General features: G+C 29.0%; 1 protein-coding gene across 1 annotated transcript in view; it reads left to right on the top strand.

Annotated features, from left to right (window-relative positions):
• LOC659040 (follistatin-related protein 5) overlaps positions 1 to 27,273 on the top strand; it is a 233,176-nt gene that overhangs the window by 83,508 nt on the left and 122,395 nt on the right. Inside the window, exon 3 of the mRNA XM_008200745.3 lies at positions 11,261 to 11,356. Within this exon, the coding sequence (XP_008198967.1) occupies positions 11,261 to 11,356 (96 nt within the window). The remainder of the gene's footprint in view (positions 1 to 11,260; positions 11,357 to 27,273) is intronic.

The following is a 27,273-nucleotide window of genomic DNA, read 5'->3' as shown; positions in this document are numbered from 1 at the left end:
TTTGCTTTTGTGCTCTCATCTTTTGCATTCGCTTTCTTTGCACATTTTACTGAAACTTTTTGCGACACCAAGCTCAAAATTATAATTTTGGCAATTTCAAATAAAATATTTGAATTGATTTGTATCATGCAGTAATCCATACATTGAACTCAACTTCTGTTATTCAGAAAATTACATTTTCGAATAAATGGGAACACTGTTACCCTTACTTTAACAGAAACAGTTAGAGAATCTCAAATTAGACAGCTCTGTTAAGCGGTGTCAGAATAACAGAGATTATTAATAATACCACCATTAATTGCATAGCATTAAACTAGAAGAGAAAAAATAGAAAAAAAAGACGAAAAAGATTATTGTTATAAAACAATTGTCTCAGCATAAAAAAAACTTTAAACTGCATATTAAAATACAACATATAAAGAAAATATAATCGAATAGAACTTCAAGTAATTTTCAAACAAATATAGGGTGTTTCACGTAATGTTACAAGGCCTCCGCCTGTAAAATGCAATCAGCAATACATATTCCGATACGAATTCGATTACTTAAAAAAACTGGATAATCTTCTCTAGTTTGTTTACCCCTTAAAAAAATTGCAATAGTTTTAGTAAATGAGTGGTTAAGTTTGATAGATTAGAATCATATTCGTTTCGTGTGTTGTTAGAACACAAAAATTGTTTCTGAAAACCAGCAATTTATGACAATGAATACTACAGTGATTAGTTTGACAACTACTGTCAGGGGTTTCCAAAAATTAAACAATTGAATGTGTATTTTCTGTATCTAGTGTTTTGTGACTTTTGTATATCTGGGTGTGTACATTACGCGCAGGACTCGTCAAGTCATGTGAAACACCATGTATAAACAAACTACCAATCAGTTACAGTAATGAACTAATGAAAGATATATGATTATAATACAGTTTTATTAACGTAAGACTACGCACCTGACCAGGTAAAAAATGCAACTCACAATACATTTTGTACAGTTAACTGGATTCTTTTTTTTTAATACTTAAAAATGATCTTTTGTGTAACAGATTCTGTAAAAAATGTTACTAGCTCTACAAAATAATCACGTAAACATTTAAACAACATACTTATTAAGAATTTTTTGTTGCAAACATTAATTCAAATTAAAATAACATTAGAAATCAATATTTGTTAATTAATATTTTATTATTTTTATTTTTATTAATATCAATATTTTAAATTTGCTAATTAGTTTTACTTATAAGGAAAAATTCTGAAAAATTCGCATGTATAGAAAAAATAAAGTATTTAACAGTCAACACTGATTTCTGTAGCACGACGACTAGATTTAAGAAATTTAAAAAAATACTACGAGTCTCAATTTGATCAATAAGTTATTACATTAATAAATTTAAGTGAATTTATAATCAATAACAAAGAATATTGCTGTTGTTACGCGTGTTTATAAATAAAAAATTCATTCTAATTTTATTTTGATTAAATTAGATATCAGAGACACATGTGACAAATTCATCTGTACCTTCATTTACTTTCTTACAACGAATACGAGCACAGCAACATAACATTTTATTTCCAATTTTATACATTGTTAAAACAAACATTGTTACAGATTCGACAAAGTCGCAGAATAACTTTCTCGTTTTTCCCTTCAACTAAACGAATAAAAATAAATAAGGACCACTTGTGCTGTTCCAAAGCAACTGTTCCATAAAATTTGCAAAAAATATTTAAAGCCTTTGTTTACTGCTGACATGCAATTATCGTAAAAATTTTAACTGCACTGAAACCCAGTCATGTAGGTGTTATACTTGCTCTATTTAGATTTATGACAGGCTTTACTTTGTTGCACCGAACAAAAATTACCAAACGATTTTATAAATTGACTTTCTTGTGAATTTTTATTTTCCAGGTTCAAGAATAACAAAGACAAATTGAAGTTAATGAGATTTTATTGCCGCAGTAAATCTCAAATTTAATTTACTGTTGATTTAATTTTATATAGTTGACAGTTTTTTGCCGTAAACAGAGAAAAATTTAATTTGTTTATTTTTTAAGTGACGTTGAATAAAACTGCGAAAATGTTTCGGCTCGAAATTGAAATATTATAAAAATATAAAAAAGATCTAACTTATTATTGATGAGTCTAATATCCTCACTTCCATATGGATACCCACGTGTATCATTAATCACGTCCAAGCTTTGACAGTTGTTGTGATTTTATTGAACAGGTAATGGATTAAAAGTTTTGAAGGTTTAATTTTGAGATTTGATTGAGAGTTGGTTTTATTACGGCCTTTGTGTCAAGTTTATAGAGACACGTTTGAGACCATTCCTCAACATCTGTACAGCACCCAGATTACTTTAAGTTGGTTATAATTTACGGTTTTCATTTGCAACCGCAAATGGGATCAGATTATTACACGGAAGTGCACATAATGAATTCACGTGCGCACGCCTTTAAGACGAGAGACTTGCACGTATTCTATTTGGGTTAATCTAATTGTGCGAATTCCCCAAGAGTTTACTGTCATTCAACGTTGATTCGAATAATTGAAAGGGAACGCTTTTTCGGCACTTGACGGTGCGCAATATTTATATTATTTCTGACAGCCGAAAAATTTCCCAAGATAGAGTCGATAAAGCTTTCTTGCAGAAAATTGCACACTTATTTGATAAGCCTGGATGCAGGATATAGATCAAAATAAATTTCAATATACCTAAAACGTGCCCCATAACTTTATTTTACGTCGAGAAGAAACCTCGACATTTTGCTGCATATTCATTTCATGTGAGGAAATTGTTTTCGCAATCGAAATGGCAAAAAATGGCCAAAAAAATATATAAGACTGACAACGGTTGCAAAACTAATGTGATATTTGGTTAACTTAAGCAAAATAAAACCTTTTTTCAGTTTTTTTCAGAGACTTTGACAAACTAGGTTTTTTCGGGTCAGGTCAGGTCAGGTCAACGTCAAGTTTTTAAAGTTGTTCCGGTAGAATTTTTTTAATCGTTATTGATTATGTATATTAATGGTTCATTTTTTCTTTAAGTTTTCCTAGATTGAATGTTGAATTAAATGTTCCAGGTTTTAAAACTTGTTGAAGTTTAAATTTTTTATAGCTTTTTTGGTTTTGAATATTTTAGAATTTAAAAAATCGGCTTTATTATTACAAATAATTTTGAACAAACAACTTGGGCAAAAATTTTTTTTTAGTTTTTTCAAAATCTATGTTGCATTATGTATTTCAACTTTCAAAGATTGCATTATGTATTTCAACTTTCAAAGATTTAAGATGTCTTTAAGTTTTTTATGGGTCTACGTCAAATTGGGTGTTCCAAGTTTTAAAAGTTATTGAAGTTTTTACATTTTTACATTACGTAATAAATTAAATTTATCATAGCTTTTTTGTTGTTTAAATATATCAAAATTTTTAAAATTGACTTAATGAATTATTTAAAAATTGTAAATCATTTTGATCATACAACTTGGGCAAAATCATTTTGCTTCTTTCAATTTTTATCCTCCAATTTTTGCGTTGAGTTTTTGATGAATTAGATATTTCAGGTTTCAGATGTTTTTCAAGGTTTGATTTTTACCCTTTTGAGTTCAAATTTCTTAGTTTTTCAGGAATTTGAATATTTCAAAAATGTTAAAATCAATTTTATTATTTCAAAATTGTTAATCGTTTTGATCAAATAGTTTAAACAAGATCAAAATTTTTTTAGTTTTCTTGAGAGTTCGTGGTGAATTAGATTTTTCAGGTTATGTTAGGTCAAGTCAATGTCAAGTTTTTTAAAGTTTTCCTTTTTTTATGTTTTTAGTTCTTTGTTCTAGCTGTTCTGCAAGGAAATCTTTAAAATTGTTATTGATTATATTATTAATGACTTCATCTTTAAGTTTTCTTTAGAGACTACCTATGTTAGTCTATGTTAATGGTCCAGATTTTAAAAGTTTTACATGTTTTTAATTATACATTATTTAATTTTGTTTTTAATTTTACATTTTTTTAATTTTTAAGTTTAAATTTTATACTTGTAGCTTAAGTATTTTAAATTTTTTAAAATTGTCTTTATTGATTATCTAAAAATTGTTAATCGTTTCGAGGAAATAACTTGACCAAAATTCATTTTTTTTCAGAGTCTATGTTGAATTAGATGTCTCAGGGTTTTACAAGTTTTTGAAGTTTTTATTTTCACATGTTTGATTTAAATTTTTTTTACAGTTTTTCAAGTATTTGAATATTCTAAATTTTTTAAAATCGACTTTAATGATTATCTCAAAATTGTAAATCATTATTTTCAAACAACTTTAGACCAATCAATTTTTTCAAGTTTTTTTCAGAGTCTATGTTGAATTAGGTATTTCAGGTTTGAAGTGTTAAATTTTTAAGGTTTAGAGTTCAAATTTATTATAGTTTTTTTAGAACTGGAACATTTTAGAATTTGTAAAATCTGTTCTATTGATTATCTCTCAAATATAAATCATTTTGATTCAGCAACTTAAGAAAAATAATTTTTTTCATTTAGTTTTTTCAGAGTCTATTTTAGGTTATGTGTTTGAGCGTTTGTAAGCTTTTGAAGTGTTTATTTTTTACGTTTATGGGTATAAATAATTTTAAATAGTTTTGCTTAAATATCTGAAGCAAAATTTTTTTTAGTTTTTTTTTAGAATCAATGATGCATTATGTGTTTTAGCGTTTAGAAGCTTTTGAAGTGTTTAATTTCTGGATATTTGACTTCAATTTTTTCATTGTTTTTTTGGTGTTTATAAATTATTTAAATTTCGAAATCGGTTTTAATGTTTACCTCAAAAGAATTTTGACTATACAGCCCTAACAATATCTATTTTTTCTGTGAAATTGTTTTTTGATTTTACGTTAATTAATTAGATACTTCAGGTTTTAGAAGTTTTTAAACTGTTTAATTTTTACGTTTCAGAGTTTAAATTTCTTACGGCTCTTCTTATAATTAGATACCTCAAAATTTTAAAAGTCGGCTGTATGATTATTACCTTAAAATTGTAAATCGTTTTTATCAAACAACTTGAGCAATGGCAATTTTTCTCTTTTAGTTTTTTCAGAGTCTGCTTGAAGCTGTACCATGTATATCTTTAAAAATTTTTTTTTATTTTTGAGTTAAAATGTCTTTTACTAACCTACTTTTTTGTATTTGAATATTTTAGAAACTTTAAAATCGACTGTATATAACTTCAAAAATGTAATTTTTTTAGATTTGACAAGAAAATCCACAACATTTCTTTCATTCAAGCATTTTAGGTTCCTGATTTGTGTTTATTTTTTGGTTTAAGTTGATTCAAATTCTATTAAGTTCAACAATTTTTTCAAATATTATCATTAAACCGAAATTACGTGAATTTTTGTGAAAACATTAAGAAAGCAATTTTGATCCAATCTGTAGTGTAATTAGTATTTTTGGTAGCATCCAAGAAAATCCCACCTTGTTTGTTGGTGTTTTCAATCTTGAGGTTGTCATGAAAGTTTAATGAGTCAATTTATATAATCCCCCGAAATTAAGTTAAACAGCTTGAAAAGACTGATCAAAATAAATTTTAATTTACCGACAACATTATCATAATCCCCGATCGGGAACTTTTCTGATAACTGTCCGCCTACAAAAACCATAAATCGATCAAAAGCAGAAACGCGAGTTTTTAATTTAGAATCACAAAATAATAAAAAGCTTATTGATGGCAAAACTTTTTGATTGCACGTTTGAAATGGTGGATGCGCCGGGATTGATAAAACGAGCACCAATTATTATCTACACAATGTTTAGTTTTACAAACAAAGTGTATCATTGGTTCAAATTTTTTGCCCAGCTTTGAGAGCACTTTATTTGTAAAAACTGTTAAACAATTTTCCGGGCGTTACTTCCACTTTGCCTGCAACATATTTTATCCATTATTCCATCCCGCATTACGTCTCGCTAATTTACATTTAAGGTTGGATATGACTTTCCTAAGAGACTTATATCAAAACTTTGGACTTATATAATAATAAAACAACTTAGCGAAATGACAGTTGTTGGGTTGTTGTGAAGTGAAAAATGTTCTTAAGCAAATCTGCGAGCTACTGAAAGTTTGGCAATCAGCTTCGGCTCACCTTCCACTCTGTCCTTAATTAGTTGAAGGGTTTGACCATATTCAAGTAGAGTTAATAATTATCATTATGAACAAAGTGTTTAGGGGTAGGCTTGTGTAGCTATACTTTAAGAAATAATTTCAAACAAGCTGACGATTGTAATAAAACTGAATTACACGAAATATTATTCGGGAGTTCAGGCACCAGCTGCAGGACACCGGAAAGCTAATGCAATATCATTTCTTCATAACAGACCAAGTTTGGAAAATCAACAAAACATTGGTGATGAATTGGTGTTAATTAAAGTGTCCCTGAATATTTACAGTTAAATGAGTGTGTGAATTAATCGTAATTAATTCCAAGTTCCGGTTTTAGTAATTAGTCCTACTTTTAAAGCAATTAACTAAGATTCTGAAAAGGCAATTTTATATTTAATATCGTCAAGCAATTTTAATGGACTTGAGTAACGAGTAGTTACAATGGCCTAATTCAAGTCGTTATGAAACTTTTCTAGAGCTTGAAACTGGAGCTGGATTTTTTCCCAAAGTTCGATATTTGCTTTTATAATAATTTAGTCAGAAGCATTTCGCGTAATTACGTTAATTAATGTTCGCTTAATTACGTGAAAGAGATCATTTATCTTGAGCTAGTAATACGAGCCACTGCTGAGCCCCTACGTCGCAGCTGTCGTATGAGACCGTTCATTAATATCGCAGAATACGAAATGCATATCTATTTAACCCCAACAAAACTTGGCTGATTAAATTTACAGTCTCGTCGAACAAAAACAATTTCTTTGGAAAATTCATTAATACATTTAAAATGGTATTTATGTTTCCAAGCTCAGTCATAATTACTGTAATCCCTAAACATTCCAGGATTTCCGGAAATTTATAGCGTAATTGAGTTAAACATTCCAAGAATACTTCATTGGCAGAATAGCGGAGAACAAAATTCAAAGTGCTGCAAACTTCAATTCATTCTTGCACTTTTTAAGAATTAAGTGGAAATTGAATAATTAAAAACTAAAAATAGGGCAAAATTTATAATGTGGGTTAGAAGTTTCTCAACTGTTGGGACTGCGATTTTTCCGTCTAGAAGCATTACAAATTTATGGAAAAAGTTGTAAGGAGCTAATAATAGTTTAATAGCTACTTAGCTAATGGGAAGGCAAAAATGGAAAGCAAAATAACTAAAAAGCAATACTTTTTCCTGATTCATTATAGTATAAAAAAATTAAAAAATACAATTTTCTAGTTTTTTTTTTGAAAAGTAGTAAAATCTTTTTAGATTGCTATTAATTTTTTTTTACTTTTCTCTCGATTTTTTAGTAAATAATAGTTTGTTTTTTTCCTGTCGTTTATTGTTTTCTATGTCTTTTCAAAATTTCTAAGTATATTACAATTACAATTACGGGTATAATTTGTTTTCAATTTTAAATCGCCGTTTTAGACAATTTTTGTCTTTTGCAACTCAAAAATTTAATTCTTTTTAATTCTAAAAAAAGCAACTACATCACAGAAATAAAAAAAATCTAAAAAATTTGTAGTATTGTATCCAAAACCCACCAAGTCCATAAAAATAACTTCCCTGTGCATTTTTATTAAACACAGAATGAGAATAAAATTCCTTTTGTGTTAGTAAACTTGACTCAGATACCTAGATAGTCATATTTCAAAGAAATAACTTTGTCTCTTCTTTGTAAAGTCAACAATTTAGCTCACTTCATTAACGTTTGATATTTTTTGTTTCAAATTAAACACAATTATTTGGTAATTAATTAAATACTCTCTATAATCATGAATTTAGTTTGTGCTTTCTCGACAATTTGTGAATGACAGGAAAATCTCTCTGTGCCAATACTTTAACTTTATCGCAAAAGGAATTGTCTTCTTCAACGAGAACGAGTATGTCGCTTCTGTTTCACTATAAAATGGCTTTAAAATATTCGATTTTCATTCAGTGATGAACACATGCGTCCTCAAACCTTTAACAATGCAGTCACAATACTACAATGCAGTCTTTCTAACACGAAACATTTATTGTTTGTTTAGTCTCGTTATTTAACTAACAACAAAATTAACTTGACTAAACTCTAAATGTAGTCGTATAAATTTTTAATTTGTGATTTTATTAAAAAGTAGATATGTTACTTTGAACACAATCTTTTTATTAATGTTACATTATATTACAGACCACACATTTTTTTTTTTCTATAAATATGTACAACTTCAAATAAGAGTCTTGATTACACAAAAAATACATATTTTAGTAATACAATGAACTAAAGTAACAGGAGCTACTACACAGTCTTTTCGTTAGGTACAGAAAAAAAATCGTACCAAATAAATTATTGTTTGCGTTACATCTTTGATAAATCTACATTTTATATGCTCTATGCAAGATAAGGTTTCTCACTTTAATACAAAAGCTTATTAAATAAAAATACTTAAGGCAGACAAAAAGACATAAAGTGTTTATTTAATGTTCTACAAGATCTACAAGGTCATCGTCAGACCATGAAAGCATGGAAGTGCATGTAACAGAAAAAGCCAAATTCACAAATAGATTGTGAAGCCTTTGATTTCCTAATTGTAGAAAAATGTGAACTGTACATAAAGCATACACATTTAGCAAAAACTGTTCAGATATTATTGAGTTTCTTAATTTGGGAAATAATAAAGTAGAAAAACCAGATAACACAGACTTAATCTAAAAATAGAATACGTAATGCCTCTGACAAGGGAAGAATTTAGAGAGTATTTGCTCTTCTTTAATAATTAACATTTTATGGCTCTTGTTACAAAAAAAATAAAATAATAAAAAAATGGTGGATGCGCCGGGTCTAATAACATCTTCGGATACCACTTCAATTTTTTAATTTTAATTTTTTTACAGCAATTGTGGAAAAACTTATTAGATAAATATAAACTACAAACAAAACAAATGCTTAGAAAATAATGGCTTCTAGAAAGACGAATAAAAATGGTGGATGCGCCGGGTCTAAAAATCTTCTGAATCAACTTTGATTAGTTTTCATTTTTTACAGTAGCTGTAAAAGAACTTATTAGATAAATGTAAACTACAAACAAAACAAATATTTAGAAAATCTATATTCAGAATCACTGGAAAAAGTTTTAATGAAAAGCAAAGTTCTTTGGAATAGATGTTTTTTTTGAATTTTCAAACCAAACTAAAATTACGCTTTTTGAAGATCATCAACATTTATTATTTTATCCGTCTCGTAAAAAAATGTTAAATATTTCACAAACAACAAAACTAACCAAAAAAAAAATTATGTATGTTTGTTAAAAAAATTATTTCGGATTTTATTAAAAAGCAGATGTGTATGTACTTTGAACATGTGTAACATGTATTTAAGATTTTTTTTTTACTTAAGTAAAAAGATTTATTACACTATCATTTAATTAATGTTACATACATCGCAGACTATAAACAAGTAAAACTTCTATTTAGAGTATTCAGTTTAACAAAAAATATATACATTAATAATATATGGAGTTATAGTAACACAAACTATCTTCACTATGAACAAAGAAATCTGTTTTAAATATCTGTCAACAAAAATTTATATTATAAAGTCTTTTCTTTGAGTATTTTAAAAGAATCGAAGAAAATAAACTGTTCTTTGCGTTACATCTTTTAAAAGAATTAGTTTTTTCACTCTCATACAAAAACTTTTAATGCAAATGTTTATTGAGACAAACAAAAAGGAAAAGAATGCTTAATTGGTGAAATAATAAAATAGGAAAGAAAACAAGATAACACAAAGATAATATAAAAATTCGTAATTATTCTAATAAGCAAATTTTTTTTTTAAATTACTTCTTGTGACTGTAGGTACTAAGAATAAAAATGGTATATACGCTGAGTCTAAATAAATGTACGATCACAACTTTGGTTAGCTTTAAGTTTTTTATTAGATAATAACAGCGTAAAGTAAATGTTTAGAAAACCTGTATTCTGAAACACTGAAATAAGTTTCTAATAATAAGCGAAATTTTTTGATTTTGTAAATTAAACTAAAATTATGCCTATTACAAATGATCAACATTTATGATTTATTTTAGTCTTGCCTAAAATAAAATTTTAGTTGCTTATTACACTGACTACAAAACTAACTAAACTAAACTTTAAGTATCTTTGTACAATTATTTTTTTTAATTAAAAAAATGTCTATAAAAATAGTTTTTAAATTAATATTGGATACTCATACGTCACAAACCATGCATTTTTTGTGTAAATAAGTAGGCTTACATATAATAAGAATTTTTAAAATAACAAAAAATATTTAATTTAATAATACAGTGATCTAAGTAACAGGAAATACATTCACAATCAACTGAAAAATCTACTTTAAGCAGGTATTTGGTTCCATTAAAACTTAGGCGCGTTAGGTAGATACGGAATATTCCAATCAAATAAACCTTATATTCAAAATTTGAAAAAATACTTGAATTTTTTATACAAACTATTCATATGAAAAATATGTTTTTAACTTTCACGAAGGAGTAAAATAAAATAAAAAATGTTTTCAAAATTATTCAAAATAGGTAGAGTAAGAGCTTGAAAAATAGTTTTAAACAAAAACTGTAACACATAAAATTGTTCTTCTGACTTTAATTGATATTATTAAGATTAATTTTAAAACATCTTAGAATAAAATTTAGAAAATTTGAGTTCTTCTGAATGAAGCTAAAAATTTATTTTTTATTGGTTAAGACTCTTCAATGAATGTAATTTTTAACGTATATACGCAAGCTTTAGTCCTGACAAGGCACTACTGAGAAAATTATAGATTTCTTGTAACGTGTAATGTTTATTGTTTATTTAAAGTTTAGATACGCAAACAGTAAAACAAGATATGTAGTACGATACACAAATTCTTGTGAGTTCACACCTCTGAGAATTAGTTTTGTCTTTTATTTATGATCAAAGTTGTACTGTATTAAAAATGAGTACGAGTTTTGCGCGTTTTGAAAGCGCTGGATTAAACGTTCATTGCTTTAATTAAAATGTCGTACATTAATTTATAAGTATCGTGCAGTGTGCCGCTTCCAGGATTTTCAATATTTTGTTAAAAGTGGCTCGCTGACAAAGTATTAATAGTCCGATGAAATATTAACGTTGTTTATTAAATTTCAGATGGGAAGTTGCGGTAGAGGCGGAACAGCCTCGGTGTGGGTGACTTTACTCCTAACAGCGGCCCTTCATCCAATGGCCAGCACTTCACACATTAAGGTAAAATTTATGAACAGTGCTGTTTTAATATCACATTAAAAACATAAAGTTTTGCAATGTGTTCAGACAGCGTAATTTACAGTTTATTGCCTGAATACCTAATTGTCCAGAATTTCGTTTCTAAGGTAACACCCCTCGCAAGACTAATAAGGGTGTTATCTTTCGAGGAAGCACTGTAATACACTCGTGCCCACTTAAATAAACAACTTCATATTTCAACACTCAATTCTTTATCGCTAAGCTTCCATAAATATTTTTTTCGGAGTTTTTAAGAATTTAATATGACGCATAAATCGTGGAACTTTCTATGTTAAATATAAAGTTACGTTTCGGAGACAATTTCTTTGTGAAACGTTTTCTCTGAGATAGTGGTCCTGGGTGAAAAAGGACGATCTGAACGACTTCAAAGTTTGTTTTCTTTGCCGTTAGCTTCGCTTTACGGCTGTCTTCGAATATCGTGTTACAAGATAATCAACGGAGAAATAAATAATTCTTTATGTACCGCGCAAAGATAATCGTGTAATCATGTAGACATTGTTTAAACGGACGGAAACAACAGAATAAATTATCACTAATTTATCAGATCTGACGCATTTAACTACTTTACAAATGTTTCTTTGAACTGATGCAAAAAATTTAAATTGAAAATTTAACAATCCTTCTTTCTCAAGAATTAAATTCGTAATATGAGAACACACACGACGTCACAGTTAATTACAATAACTGATTCACAAGTTTTTTTGTCGAAAAGTTTTCGCAGGTGTGTTTGTGTGATTGTAAATGTAGGTAAAGTGTAATTTGGTTGTTCAGTTGGTGGCTTGCGGCATCAGCTAAATGTGTAAACAAAACTACAAATTGACAAACTGTTGAGTAAACAGAAACATTTTTGAAATGTGGATATTGCTTATAATATTTGTTTACTGCAGTGCAATTTGCACAATTGAAATTTACGACATAATATACAACAAAATGAAGAAACTGAAGAAATATTTAAAAAAATCGTAAAAATGGAGCAATTGAAAATTAAAAGCATTTATTTTGTTTATTTACTGAATATAACACACGTCAAAGTAAGTAATTATTTATTGTTCGCTTGTAAATAATCATTATTTTTATATTAAGTGTTGAAACAACCTCACACATAGCATAAACGTTTCTTCTATAAAATATTTAACTTAATTTTTCCAAATACTTCAATTTGTCAATGTCTGTGTGTAAAATGAATAAAAGTGCTTACGGGGTAAGACTATTAGGAGTACAGTTTTTCTATAACTCTCTATAATCACACAAAAATACAAAATTTAAAGTTTGCTATGAAATACTTTATATTTTACTATTACTTATAAATTTCTGATAATTCAAAATAATTATTCAATTATTATTTCTAATGTCACTTTAGAACAAGCAATGCTTAAACGTTTTTATGTTGAAACAATGTCACTAGCCACCAAAAATAGTGAATTAAATAAAAATTAAAAATATAAACAAACGTTTGGAACTAGGAGCAATTTAACCTTGAATTTATTATTCAAAAAATCATGCTTTTAAAATAACAAAATTTTAATTATTTTTTATTAGTTTAGACAAGAGTCAACTATTGATAGAGCTTTTTTAAATTAAGTTTCGGAAGCTGTTGGTGGTTTGTTTAAAAAATGATAGATGCGGCTTCAGCCAAAACTTTAGTTAGCTTTATTTTTTGCTTATTTGATAAATGTAAATTAAAAAGAAAACGAATGTTTAGAGTTTAAAGCAAAAATAATAAACAATTTTTTGTTACATATTTTCCAGTTTCTTAATATGCGAAATAATAATGAAAGAAAACCAACTAGAATTTTTCTTATGTTGGTTAAATGAAAAAATGGTGGATGCGCCAGGTATAAATAAAATTTTGGTCATAACTTTCCTAGGATTAATTTTTTACAGTAATTATAACTGCACTTATTTGAAAATGTATTATTGTATTCAAAGTATTAATATTAAAAAAATGTTTAAAGATTTTACAGAGATACAGAAATAAAGATTTTCCTTATTTGTAAAATAATAAGGTAGATAGCGCAAAAATAATTTAAAAATAATACTTTCGGCAAGACAAAGGAAATTTTTTTTTAATTTAGACAGTAATGAACTTTTGCTCCCTCTTTTTTATCAATTAACTTTTTAAAACTATTGTTGAAACCAAAAATGGTGGATTAAACTAAAACTTCGACTTAAATTTTGGTTAGCTTTAATATTTAATGTAACAGAACTTATTTAATAAATGTAAGCTAGAAACAATACAAATAATTTACACACAATTTGCTCAGGTATTTTCTAATTTTTAAATATGCGAAATAATAATGTAGGAAAACCAACTTGCACAGAAATAATATTTATAAACAATACTTTTGGCAACCGCAGAAGTGAATTTTTCTAGTATAGACAGTAGTCAACTCTTAATTTTTTTTAACAATTTTTTAAAAACACCACTAGTAAAAATGGTGGATGCGCCGGGTCTGAATACAAAACTGGACAAAACTTTAATTATTCTTCTAAATTTTTTATTATTTTTTTGTGGTAATTATGTAACTAACTTATTTGACAAATGTAAGCTAGAAATTACACAATGTTAAATCTTTTTTCACGGTTATAGAAAAATGAATATTGGGTTTAAAGCATAAATGTTTATCACAATGTGTCACATTTTACAATTTCTTAGTTTGCAATTTGCAAAACAATATGGTTGGGAAACCAATAAGCACAGAAATAATTTGAAAATAATACTTTCGAAATAAAGATATTGGTGGGAAAAAATGGTGGATGCGCCTGGTCAACATAAAACTTCTGCTAAATGTTTGGTTTGCTTATATTTTTTACGGTAATTTAACACCATTTATTTAACAAACGACTAAATTTTTTTGATTTAGATACCAATCAAATTTTGTTAATTTTCTTTAATACTTTTTTCTGGCTTTTGTTAGTAAAATAAAAAATGGTGGATGCGCCGGGTTTAAATAAAACATCGACTAAATTTTTAGGTAGTTTCTATTTTTTGCAGTAATTGTAACAGTACTTATACGATGAACATAAATTACAAACAAAACAAATGTTTAGGAAACCAATAATCAAAAGCATTGACTTAAGCTTGTGATAAAAAATCAAAGAAACTGATGTTTCAAGTAATCGTTGTTTTTACTTTATCAGCCAGTTAGAACAACTTTGTATGTGCAATAAAATTTAACTTCTTAACTTGTTACATAACTTTCTCCAATGTGAAATCAGATAAATACACTGCGAAAACTTAAACCTTCTTTTAGGTGGCGTTATTTTTTGGCACGTAGTTCATTATTGAAAACTTCTAAACCATTTTTAATTAGATAAGCTTGCACCTAACGCTGTAGCGTAAAGTTAATGTAAAGTTTTAAAGTATCGTATGTGAAAGTTTAATAAAACGTTATAAAGTTGTGTTTGCGTATTATAAATTAAAAGTAGATAGAAGGAAATTGCAAATTACGGAAAATCTAATTTATATTCAAATTTCCGCATTTTGTATTTTATCAAAAGTGTTTTCAAGCGCAGGGTGATTATTTGACCTCACAATAAATTCATCAAAGAAATTAATTACATGCATTGTAGTTTGTTTTACAACAAACACGAGTTGCTAATTTTAATGACAATTTGACTCAGGAAATTATTTTGAAGAAATGTTTTCCATCTGCTCCTTTGCTATTATTTATGTCCTGTTGGATCTTCATGGGCCCGCATCGCTCTGAAACCGTTTAATAACGACCCGGAATGAGTTCAGCCAGAGCGAAGAGATTAATGAGTCATTTTATGTTGCTTAGCAAGTGCTACTCAATGGATTGATCAGAAAGAAAGATCAATTGCTAGAGGCTATAAATCGTGCCTTTTTTGCCGTCACTCGGACGAATTTGTGAACTTAGAGAAACGGAAATTTAAATATTATTAAACTTTCTCATTTAATATTAAATTGGAAAACTGTGTTGCAATGAAGGAATTTCAAGTTTTTCAACGGACTGTTTTGATCTGTCGACTTGATAACTCCAGTAATGTTATTTGAGGAGTTTTCTGTTAAAACGTTTCAAAGTTCGGTGAGGAGTTACGTACTTTTACAAATCGGAATAATTGAGGAAATTATATAGAAAGTTTCGGATTGCAAAGAGTAAATTCGAATTTCCTGCAGTCAGTCGCTGTATTAATGAATTTAGCTGGGTCTGATGCGAAAAGCTTGTTGGATTAACATACACATAATCGCCGGAGTAACATATGTTTCATTTTCAAATCTCCACAGATTTGCAGCGAGATTCTAAACCCAATTATTTTACATCAAATAACTTTGCACCTGCTGGCTTTTACTTCTCTCTTAAAAATAAATAAACAAGATAATGAGAAAACTTTTATGACAAAAAAACAAGAAGTGGATAATTATAAGACACATTAACTTACGAATTACCAACAACTTAATAGCACGTAGTCGTTCTGTTGTCATGTTAACCACGCTGTCACTATAAATATTATTTCAGTTCAATTAATACTGGAATTGCAGCTGAAATTACGCTTAACCTTTTTTTAGACCTACTTTTAGGGAAAAGTTACAGAGGAAAACACCTTAAAATACGAAAACGATTAGGTTCGTTGTTTATTCCCAGTAAGCACACAAACGTTGTTTTTACGTTCTTTCAACGTTAGAACGGCTGATATAACGTTGTACGTTGAAATTTACAACGTTGTTATTTGGTTATATGATTACGTTTTTCTTTAACGTTTATGTTACATAGTTTAAAAACCATCTTTATTTTTTTACCAATTTTTAACGTTTATAACAAATTTATAAAAAATTTATAACAATTTTTAACAGCTGATATAACGTTGTACGTTGAAATTTACAACGTTGTTATTTGGTTGTATGATTACGTTTTTCTTTAACGTTTATGTTACGTAGTTTAAAAACCATCTTTATTTTATAACCAATTTTTAACGTTTAGAATACGTCTTAACTTAAAATTGTGTTTACGTAAATAAACTAAAAGAACCATAATGTTGAATAATTTTATTTACTAGCGTTTGTTTTAAACGATAAATTAACGTTTCAAAATTTCAAAATTTGGTATTTATGCCATTGTTTAGCGTTAATGTAACCTTTCAATTAAACGTTACATTAGTGTCGTGAAACGAAATATAAGTATACGTAACTAATTAAGTGTATAGCGAACGTTGAATGTACAGGGTGATTTTTTAGGACCTACATTAGAAACTATCCAACTTCTAATATAGCTAGAGCATTAAAATTTTGTATAAGATTCGAATCGACCATTCAGATTTCAACTAAATTATTTTTAAAATAACTGAGCTTCCGAAACTACAAGAAATTGGCGCCAAGTTTGAAATTTTAAATAGTTACTACACATTTTTGTTGCATATTTGAATTCACCTTCTTAAGCGGAGTAAAATTTACTCAAATTATTGGTAGTTATCTGTCATAGTTTTTGAAATAAATCAATTTGTTAAAATTTTTGATTTGCAAATGTTTATCTAAGATATCACAGCTCTTGAACCCCTTGCAATAAGTGAATAATTTTTTTTGCATTTGATAATCAAAGGTTTGAAGGGCCTTCTGGAATTTTTTAAATTGTCAACTGTCAAAATTCATGGCTAGTATGATTTTTTCAAAATGGTTATCAAAAAATTGCAAATGCTCAGTTTATCCAGATGGGACGACTCTATTTTTCTTAACGGCAATCGAAAAAACATTGATATTTATAGTGACTTATCAAGACGTTTTATACGTACCTCTTACAGTTTTTGAAAAAAATTACAAAAAAACGGATTTTACTTCGGAATTTTCATAGGTAATCAAGTAGACCTTGCAAAATGGTCAACCACTGTCAAACTTTAATATTTTTTTATATGTTAACAAAATGGTCAACCACTGTCAAACTTTAATATTTTTTTATATGTTAACAAAAGTCTACATATAAATTGAAAAAACAAAGTCATTCAATTTGAAAAAACTGTTTTATATTCATTTTGTAACTATTTAAAAAAATCATAGTAGCCTTGCAATTTGACAGTTGACAGTCCTAATGATTTGAGAAGATCCTTCGAACCTTTGGCTATCAAATGCAAAACAAAATATTCACTTATTGTAAAGGGTTCACAAGGTGTAATATTTTAAATGAACCCCTGCGAATAAAAATTTGTATAGAAAATTGACATAAGTCAAAAACTATGGCAGATAAGTACTAACAAGTAGACTACTTTTTAATCAGTTTTAGGAGGCAAATAAAAAAATGCAATAAAAATAGGTGGTAAATAACTAGTGTAGTAATAACTAAACAGATATAAAAAAAATAAAAAAATAGAAAAAAATAGCTAAAACTGCGTTTTTAAAATAATTTCAACTTTAAAATAAATATTTAAACAACAAATTTTTTTCAAAGTCAGTATCAGACTTAGTGTTAATTATTCTACCAATACACATATGTTTCATCTGTTGGTAAAAAAACGCTGTAACCTAGTGTAATTAAATACAATTAGACTTACACAAAAATGTTCCGTTTTATGACAGGGTTTAACAATAAGTAAAAAAATAGTTTCTCTTAAAATGTATAAAAAAATTACGTAAGTACATCACATGTACGTTCTACGTTGTTACTTTGCTTTGTATTCTCACATTTTTGTCAATCTCATAAATTTTGTAACTATATGTTAAAAATAAAAGATTCGCTAGAAACTGTATTAAATTATGTAATACCTATCGAGATGATTCTTTCTAAACTATAGCTTTCTTTATGACGCAGAGGAATAGCCAAATTAATTTTTAACGAAATCGGCCAAAGTTTGTAAAAGTGCTAATATGAGAAGGTCTGGTCGAGATCAGTTGTGTAAATGTATGAAGTGGGTCAAAGCGAACAAAGAGTAAAATGTGTAGATCCTATGAAGTGATTCCGATCACTGAAAACCAACGAATTCAGCAAGCGGGAGATAAGAAATTTCAGCGAATGAAATGTATGAATTGTGACTGTTGCTGAACTGCTCGACTGCCTGTGAAAAGTTTGATATTGGTTTAGGTATCTATTCAGCCCGGCATTCGCTGTTTTTTGGCGCAACATCAATAACATTTATGTGTGAATACATAGCAGTCAAAAAGCGAAGGTATGCACCGCTGGTCACCTTCATAAATAAAATATCCACATATAATATATACAACAAAGCTCTTTCAGGACGACACTTTAACATGTAAAATCACTCGCTGTCAAAATTCTACGTATTTGGGTCATTTGTTTCTCCTATGTATTGATCAACTGTTTTGTTTGCTCGCTATTTGAAAGGTCCAAGTCGTAAATAATTGCGGAAGTCGATATTTTGTGGAGCGAATTGTTGGAAAAGGTTGGAGATCCAAATTCGGGAGGTTCAAAGAGCGTTTGGCATGGGAAACAAACAAGTAGTGGGAACATTAATTTTTAATAACTTGCGACGACTTTGTTGCACGTCTATTTTTTGCTATAAACAAGGGTAAAAGTGGCGGCAACTAACCGTAGGGTGAAACGGTGTCGTCAACCATTGGTGGCAAGTAATGAAATTCTTTTATGAGCAAAGCGAGTTACCGCCAAAGGTGGCAAATTTACAATTGTCAGGCAGTGTGTTAAAAAAATCGGACACAATAATTACATCTTCTCTTTTTTTTTCTTTTACAATAGGAAAATTGGTATAACCCTAAGTTTAGTTAAAGAAAAAACATTACTTAATAAGTTTGTGTTCGATTTTACAATTTTTAGTGGTTGTTGAACAATAGTAATTATAGATAAAGTGTCTTGAAATGTATGTACCTAAACAGTAATACTAGCAATTTGACTGTCTGTAAACACAGTTGTAGGTCATCTGATAAAATAATAAACCTATTAGGAAACTGAAACATTGCTGTCAGTTTACAATAAATTGTGATAAATTCGCTAATAATTCATCGGTGTTTAAAACACTAACTTAACAGTGTCAAAAAATTGTCTCAATACCTTTGTTTTAAAAGTTTCCAAAAAGTAGATTGAAACACTCAAATCAAGTGGTGGACAAGAGTAAAGAAAACATACATGAAATTTTATTTAATTATAAATTATAAATATGACAGACAGTACTGACACTGAAATTGAAAAACTAAAAAAAAACGAAAACAAGATTTAAATCTTGATCTTGCTACTGAAGAATTTCGAAATATCAAGACTTTTTGTCTTGAAACAATTAAACGATCTTCGCTTAAAAGTCTCGTCTTGTCTTGGTGGCAACAGTGTTCATTAGATCTTTTTCGAGGTCTGTTGGTTGTGAGAAAAAAATGCCGCAAAGGGTTTCCACTTTGTTTTTATTTTGATTCTGTAACATACTAATAAATGGACCTAAATTATTTATTAGTATGTTAGAGTATGGCTATTATATTATATCTTATTTTATCTTTATTTGACTCGCTTTAACAATAGTTATTTATTTAATGAGTTTGAGTGTAAATCGGACGCTTTATTTCACGAGTGGATTTTTAAACCACGAGTGAAAACGAGTGGTTTATCATCCACGAGGCGAAATAAATGAACCGATTTACACAAAAACGAGTTGAATACAACATTTTATTCTTCGAAATAGACTCAGCAAGGCTTAAAATTGCTTTAAATTTGTTAAAAATAATCTGACGTTTCGTACTGAGAAATGCCAAACAGTTGTCAAAACTTCCTTACACAGGAGAAAAACCGCAAATTTTGACAGTGTCGAAGAATAAATGTTATTTTCGACATGTTTTTTGCCCGAAAATTATTATTATTTATACAATTTTCCATATAATTTAAGAGGCTTTTTTTATTATTTTTTTACTTTCGCAAAATGACTGTGCTTCTATTAAAAATGTGGTTAAATGCTCAAAAACAGGAGAGAGAAAAGAACGAAGAGTTGACTTTGAAGGAAAGAGAAGGTTGTTTTCTTGAAAGAACTTTGAAACAATTTTGTAGTCTAATATACAGATACACTATGTTTGCTGACCTCTAAAACTCATTAAATTAAAAAAAGGAATATGGAATTTTTAAGGAAATGTCGACATAACGAAGTGTGTTTAAAAAGTGAAAATTTTAAAGTTCTTTAGGATGGATGGAAACTATTTTAACAAAGCATTCTAATAGCAGGCTACTACCAAGAAAGTTAAACTTCAATACAAAAGAGTATGACCTTTTTAATGATTGTAGGATGATAAATAATATAACATTTCTGAACAAAAACATAGCCTGATTTTGCAAAAAATAATAAATGAATACTAAACTACGAATATCCTTTATTGAAATATCTAAAATATTTTGTGGACCTATTTTCCACGTGTCTTATGTCATAATTTCATGCAAGAAAATCGTCTGACAACAGGCTGAACCTCAGTATCTTTTGTAGCAGTTTACCAAGAAGTTATGGTGTGTATTTTTAATTTTTTTATTACCTGATAAATTAATATGTTTTCAATAAATCTTTTGATTATGTTTTTTAGCTATTTTTTTCTAATCTTTAAATTAGGAAACAAAATTGGCAGAAGGCTCAGTGTTATGAAAGTCCATTTACGAAATATTGCTTAATTTTATGCTGTCCCTCTTGTTTAGACAATAAAACAAAATACAATTACAGAAACTTCAAAATATATCTTGTAGGTTCGTTTTTGGTTTAAACAAATTTCATCATGTCTCTCTAAAACACTCAAACTACTCAAATACTCACATTTATATTTAAATTTATGTTAACTTTGTCTCTATTCTACCTTGAAGAAAAATTTATATATTATGATATCTCAGTTTAAAACATCCATCTTTTATCGCTTGTCAGTTTACAACGAGGTTATAATTTATAATTCTATACTACTTTTTCAGTTGAATGTTTCGATGAATAAATTTCGCAAACTCTACAAAGATTTATTCATTTATTGATCTTACGTCATTAATTGTAAATTTGGAATTAATAGGAAATACATTTATTAGAAATTATATTCTTGTATCCTACATTTTCATTTTAATTTTCTCTACTGTATATTTAGTTTTAAGGTTTTTTCATTATATTAATTTTTTTCTGTTTTTTGTTCTTAACACTATTTATTTCGTCACTTTCCTTTTTGTTAATTTTTTGGGTTGAGTAGCCTTCGGCTAGAGTTTGCTCCACATACTTGTTTATTTTTTTTTCTGATCAATATTTCAGACCAACTTTTAAACACTAGGACTTTAATAAAGAAGCCTAGGACGTTAAAACTTAACATTTTGTAAAATATAAAGCTTTATTCGCATTTCTACGACAATCTTAAAACCTCAAAAATGCTCATGAAATGTTGTTAATGTAAACAGAAACTCGTATTTTCTCTCTACTGATACAGATTTTAACACTCTCGGAATTATAGGTATGGCGACTTTGCACTATAACTTTGGAAACATTCGACTAAATATTATAAAATTTCTTTTAAACATCTTCTAGTGTCACGAATCTTCACGTTTGCACGATATGAGTATATTTATGGTTACAATTTTTACGCTTTATTTTAAAAACCCTCGACTTTTTTGGATGTGTTGTTTTATTTTATGGATTACCAAGCGTAAGGTATTGTTATATTATAAGGAATAATTATAATATATTATATATATTATTTTATATTTAATATAGAAGTGTTATCTAATGTTCGTTTTACAAAATATATAGTGAAATAAATGAAAACGTTAAAAAAATTGTAAATATCTTTTTAAAATTAAACCTGGCCGATGCCCTCCAAGGCATTATCTTTATAAATCAGGTCTTAGATGAATGTGAATTGGAACCCATCACTTTTCGTAACATTGTTCATGGTCAGACGTCAATAATGTTATCAACTGTCAATAGCAAAATTTCTGTATGCTTGAAAAATCCTATATTGCCATCAAGACAACATATTTATTCTTTTAAATATTAATGTGCTCAAATTATAACTTTTGTTACACAAACATGTTGATATATTCAATATGCAATTAAGCATTTTTGTTTATAAAATTAAGTCCTCATTATGTAGACCTGTGTAATTATTTAATTTTTGTAATGAGATGTACTTTGTGTCCATTTATATTCATTGTGATCCTGTAATTGGAATTCAAATTGTATTGGATAAATAAACCTATAATAATAATAATAATAATAATAATAATAATAATAATAATAATAATAATAATAATAATTATTATTATTATTATTATTATTATTATTATTATTATTATTATTATTATGAAAAAATTGTTTTTTTGATTTGTTTACAAAGAAGCGTGTGTTCATTGCCTGCTAAATTTACGTCCCTTAGAAGCCACGTAAAGTTTGAAATAAACTGGTTAAAAGAGTTAAACTTCACTCAAATCGCTAGTCATTTGAATAAGAAAACTTGAGTTATTTTGATTTCTTCTGAACACTTCTTTCATCGTCTAATATTTGCACAACTATTAAATAACTAAAATCTCACTAAACTTTAATAAAGCAGCAAAAAATGAATAATCATTTTTAATTTACGATTAATTATTGCTCATCACGTGATGACAAAGGAGGTAGAGACACATCTCAGCTGCTTTGCCTGGAGCCATTTGGCTCAGTCCGGCCCTGATTGCCGGCTTAGACGCCTTTGATTAAGAACTTGCGCTTTATCAAATTTTCTGTAATCGTGGTTCTAATGCAAATGATCAAAAGCATTCCTCGCCACACGGCCGCTGTTAGATCTGTGGATTTTTTGCTTAGTTCGGCCGAACCAAAGCATTAGTGTTATTAAACCGAGGTAGCGAACCCAAGGGCTAGTACAGTGCGATGTCGTCAACAATTGACGACAACTAATAAAATTCCCATCGCAGTGTCACGGCTTTCCACTCATATTACATTTTTATCTGCGCTGAGCGGGCAGCAGAAGACGTGAGCCGCAGAGTAATGGGGTCTCAAGTCACACCAAAAGTGCGGATGAGGGCGAGATGCGTGCTTGCCATTGCCATGCTCCCTCTGTCACCAAAAGATTACCACCCTGTCTCTGCACCCGCTTGACTGACGACCGCCGTTGCCACCCCCTAACTCTTACAATAAAATATACAAAAACGGCCCCCAAATCCCCCAATCAATCAAAACGGAACCGTCAGCTTAACACAACATCGCTGATAAAAGATCCTCCGGAATGAATGAGTGCTATCAGAGTGGTAAGCCGGAGTAACACTATAAACCTACAGGTCCTCAAGCATTAGTGTCCGTGAGAATCGGCATAGCGGCAACGGCGCCGCTCCTAATACATTTTCTTGATAAATGACGGACATATCGAAGGCTTGACCGCGAAATTTGCTTCGCAAAGATCGGCAGTTTTTCCGGAAGAGGGCGGGTTGAGAGGTCAGCATTCGGATTTTTTACGGACTATAAAACAACGCTATGGCTTGAAATGTCAATAATGAACTTTGTCAACGCTTTGAATCATTCATCAGACGATTTTTTAACAGGCGGGTTACTTTTTAGCGAATCATTACAGGACTGACAAAAACTCGACCAGTTTTTTGTAGCGCGAGAAAAGCGAGGCTAAATTATTGAAGATGCAGTGGTGTGTGACTTGCAAAAATTTCCACCATCTAGCAAAAATGAGAAATCACTTTATTATCTGCTAGAAAAAGTTGTAATTTTTATTTATAATTTCATGATTTTTATACAATTACTAGAAAAAAAGAAAATATCAACAGGCACTCAAAAAATGTCAAAACAATACCATAAAGAACCAATAATAGTAATAATTTCTTTTTGCAATTTTTTTACTTCCGCCTCTATGAAAAATGTGGCAAAATGCTCGAAAACAGGAGAGAGAATATGAACGAAGAGTTTACTTTAAAAGTAAGAGAAAATTGTTTTCTTGAGGGAACTTTGAAACAATTAGTCAAAATTCAGATACACATTCATTTTATTGCTTGCTGCCCTTCAAAGCCCATTAAATTAAAAAATAATATTTTTAAGGAAGTTGCAGTAGTGCTGACAGATACTTTTGTATATGTCGTCTTTAAGATGGAAGAAAATAATTTTGACAAAACATTTTGGAAGTAATTGCACGTGAGAGTATTACCAAGAAAGTTAAACTTTAAAACAAAAATAATAGTTTATTATACAAGTAAAGAAAATTTGTTCATTATCTGCGAGTGATGTGGAATCACGAGCAGATAATGCCAACTTTTCTTTACGTGTATAAACATCGTTTTCTCTTATAGGTACATTGAGAAATTTTTGTTAAATTTTTTCACCGATAGAATAAAAAAATCACCAAATAAAATAAAAAATCACTAAATGGCCACATTATGCTATTAGTAAGATATAAAAATAACTTAATCAAATAATATGGTAACCACTTGTAGAATAAAGTTGTACTACCTCTACTCGTATCTATGGAATAAGCAACTATATTATTGATATTTATAAAAGAAAAGATTTTAAATGAGTGTAGGATGATCAATAATATTAAAATTCTAAACGAAAATATATTTACTCTGTTTTCTTAATAAATACTAAACTAAGAGTATCTTCTATTAAAACAGGATATTGAAAAAATATATCTTGTGAACCAAGGTACCTTATTTTCAATGTGTTTAACGCCAGAATCTCACGCAAGAAACTTGTCTGACACCAGGCTGAACCTTCTTTTGAAGCAGCTTACCAAAGAGTTACGACGTGTATTTTCATTTCATTACTTTTGTAAATTAATAAGTTTTCAATTATTATTTCGGTTTTATTTTTTGCCTTTATCTTCTAAACTTCAAATTAGGAAAAAATAGCAGAAAGCCCAGTGTTATCATTTATGAGATATTGCTTAATTTTATGTTTTTGTTTAGGCAATAAAAAAAACAAATTACAGAAACTCCAATATATCTGTTGTTTATTTTTGGTTTTTAAAAATCCCACCATGTTTTCCAAGAAACTTAAATTATTTGGGCTAAAAGTTGAAAATATGTATCGACACCAATTACTTGGTGTGTGGTTAAGCACCACTTTTCCTCTAACGTACCTTAAAGAAAAATAGAAAAAATTCTATAGACCTGCCCAATGTTAGTTATTTATCATACTTTTTCAGTTAAAGGTCTCGCAAACTCTACAATTAATTAAGAATAATATCCTTGTATTCAACATTTTCATTTTTATTTTCCCTACATTGTTTTTAGTTTTAAGGTTTTTTCATTATATTATTATTTTTTCGTAACTCTACTTATTTCGTTACTTTTTTTGTTCATTTTTATTTTTTGTAATTTTTTTGAGGTGAGAAGCCTTCGGTTTTTTTACGGACTACAAAACAACGCTATAGCTTGAAATGTAAATAATGAACTTTGTCAACGCTTTGAGTCATTCATCAGACGATTTTTTAACAGGCGGGTGACTTTTTAGCGAATCATTACAGGACTGACAAAAACTCGACCAGTTTTTTGTAGCGCGAGAAAAGCGAGGCTAAATTATTGAAGATGCAGTGGTGTGTGACTTGCAAAAATTTCCACCATCTAGCAAGAATGAGAAATTACTTTATTACCTGCTAGAAAAAATTGTAATTTTTCTTTATAATTTCATGATTTTTATACACTTACTGGTTGATCTCTTCTACAGAGTGACTATTATTTGTGGAAGAAAATATCAACAGGCACTCAAAAAAGTCAAAATAATACCATAAAGAACCAAAGGATTGTGACCAATGACTTTCTTCTCTGGTGGACTGCGCTTGAGCTAAAAATTTTGTTGTCAACATAGGTAGGCAACACATTAAACTCAATGGTGGCAAAACAAATATTTTAGACGTGAGTTTGCATTGCGCAGTTAGAAAAAAAATAGTTTTTTGGATTTGCTAATTTCCATATCTGCAGTATTGTGCATTTCTTTAATAAAGTTGTTTAAAACATCAAATCTTTAACTTGCATTCTCACCTAAAAATTTAATCAAGACCACATGAATTTTTTTTTCGCGATGCAGTCAAGGCGAGGGTTTAGTAACGAGGGTTTTTTGCACGCAGAAATATTTGCCCCACCAGGAGCTAATTGCATAGTCCAAAGTAGTGTCAGCGTTTATTAGTTTCGAGTACTATTAAGGAAGTTCTTGATAATATACGAGGGCAGTGTGAGAAATTCTCGGCCTACCACAGAAAAACAGTGTTATCAATAAAAATTTTATGCCGGATTAAGTCAAAAACGGTAACCACAGTTAAAAACATGGAAAAAGTGCACAATTTCCGGTTTATTTTGCACTAAGAATTAAATATGAAAAAATTGTGTGCAAGATGGGTGCCGCATTTATTAAACGGTGATCAAAAACAAGTGCGCTAACAATGTTTGGACCGTTTTAAAAAAGATCCAACCGATTTTATGCGCAAATTTGTGACAATGGACGAAAGAAACATGGTCCACCACTGGACTCCAGAAGCAAAAGAACAATCAAGACAATTCCATCTGCCGAAAAAGTCATAGCCAGTGTTTTTTGGGACACATAAGGCATTCTTTTTATCGATTACTTTAAGAAGGAGAAAACTATAAAGGGCTTTTTAGAGAAACTGGATAAAGAAAACTGTGAAAAAAAAAGACAGGTTTGCTGAAGAAAATAAATATTTTTCACCAAGACAATGCACCTGCCCACAAAAGTGCTCTGACAATGGAACACCTGAGGGATTTAAAGTATAAATTAATAGAACATCCTCCATATTTGGCGGATTTAGCCCAAACTTCCACCTGTTCCCAAATTTAAAAACATTTGTGGCTGAGAAACGTTATCAGTCACATGAGCAGGTGAATAGAAGCTGTAAACGAGTATTTTAAACGCCTCTCAGAAAAAAATTAAAAACATGTTGGACTAAGTGGAGATTGTATAGAAAAATAAATGCATATTTAAATTAAAAAACCCTGTCTTTTATCATTGTTAGGCCGAGAATTTTT

This window comes from Tribolium castaneum, chromosome 1, assembly GCF_031307605.1.
Source record: "Tribolium castaneum strain GA2 chromosome 1, icTriCast1.1, whole genome shotgun sequence".
NCBI lineage: Eukaryota > Metazoa > Arthropoda > Insecta > Coleoptera > Tenebrionidae > Tribolium > Tribolium castaneum.
The sequence above is the reverse complement of the archived record's forward strand: the minus strand, read 5'-3'. Positions and strand labels throughout refer to the sequence as shown.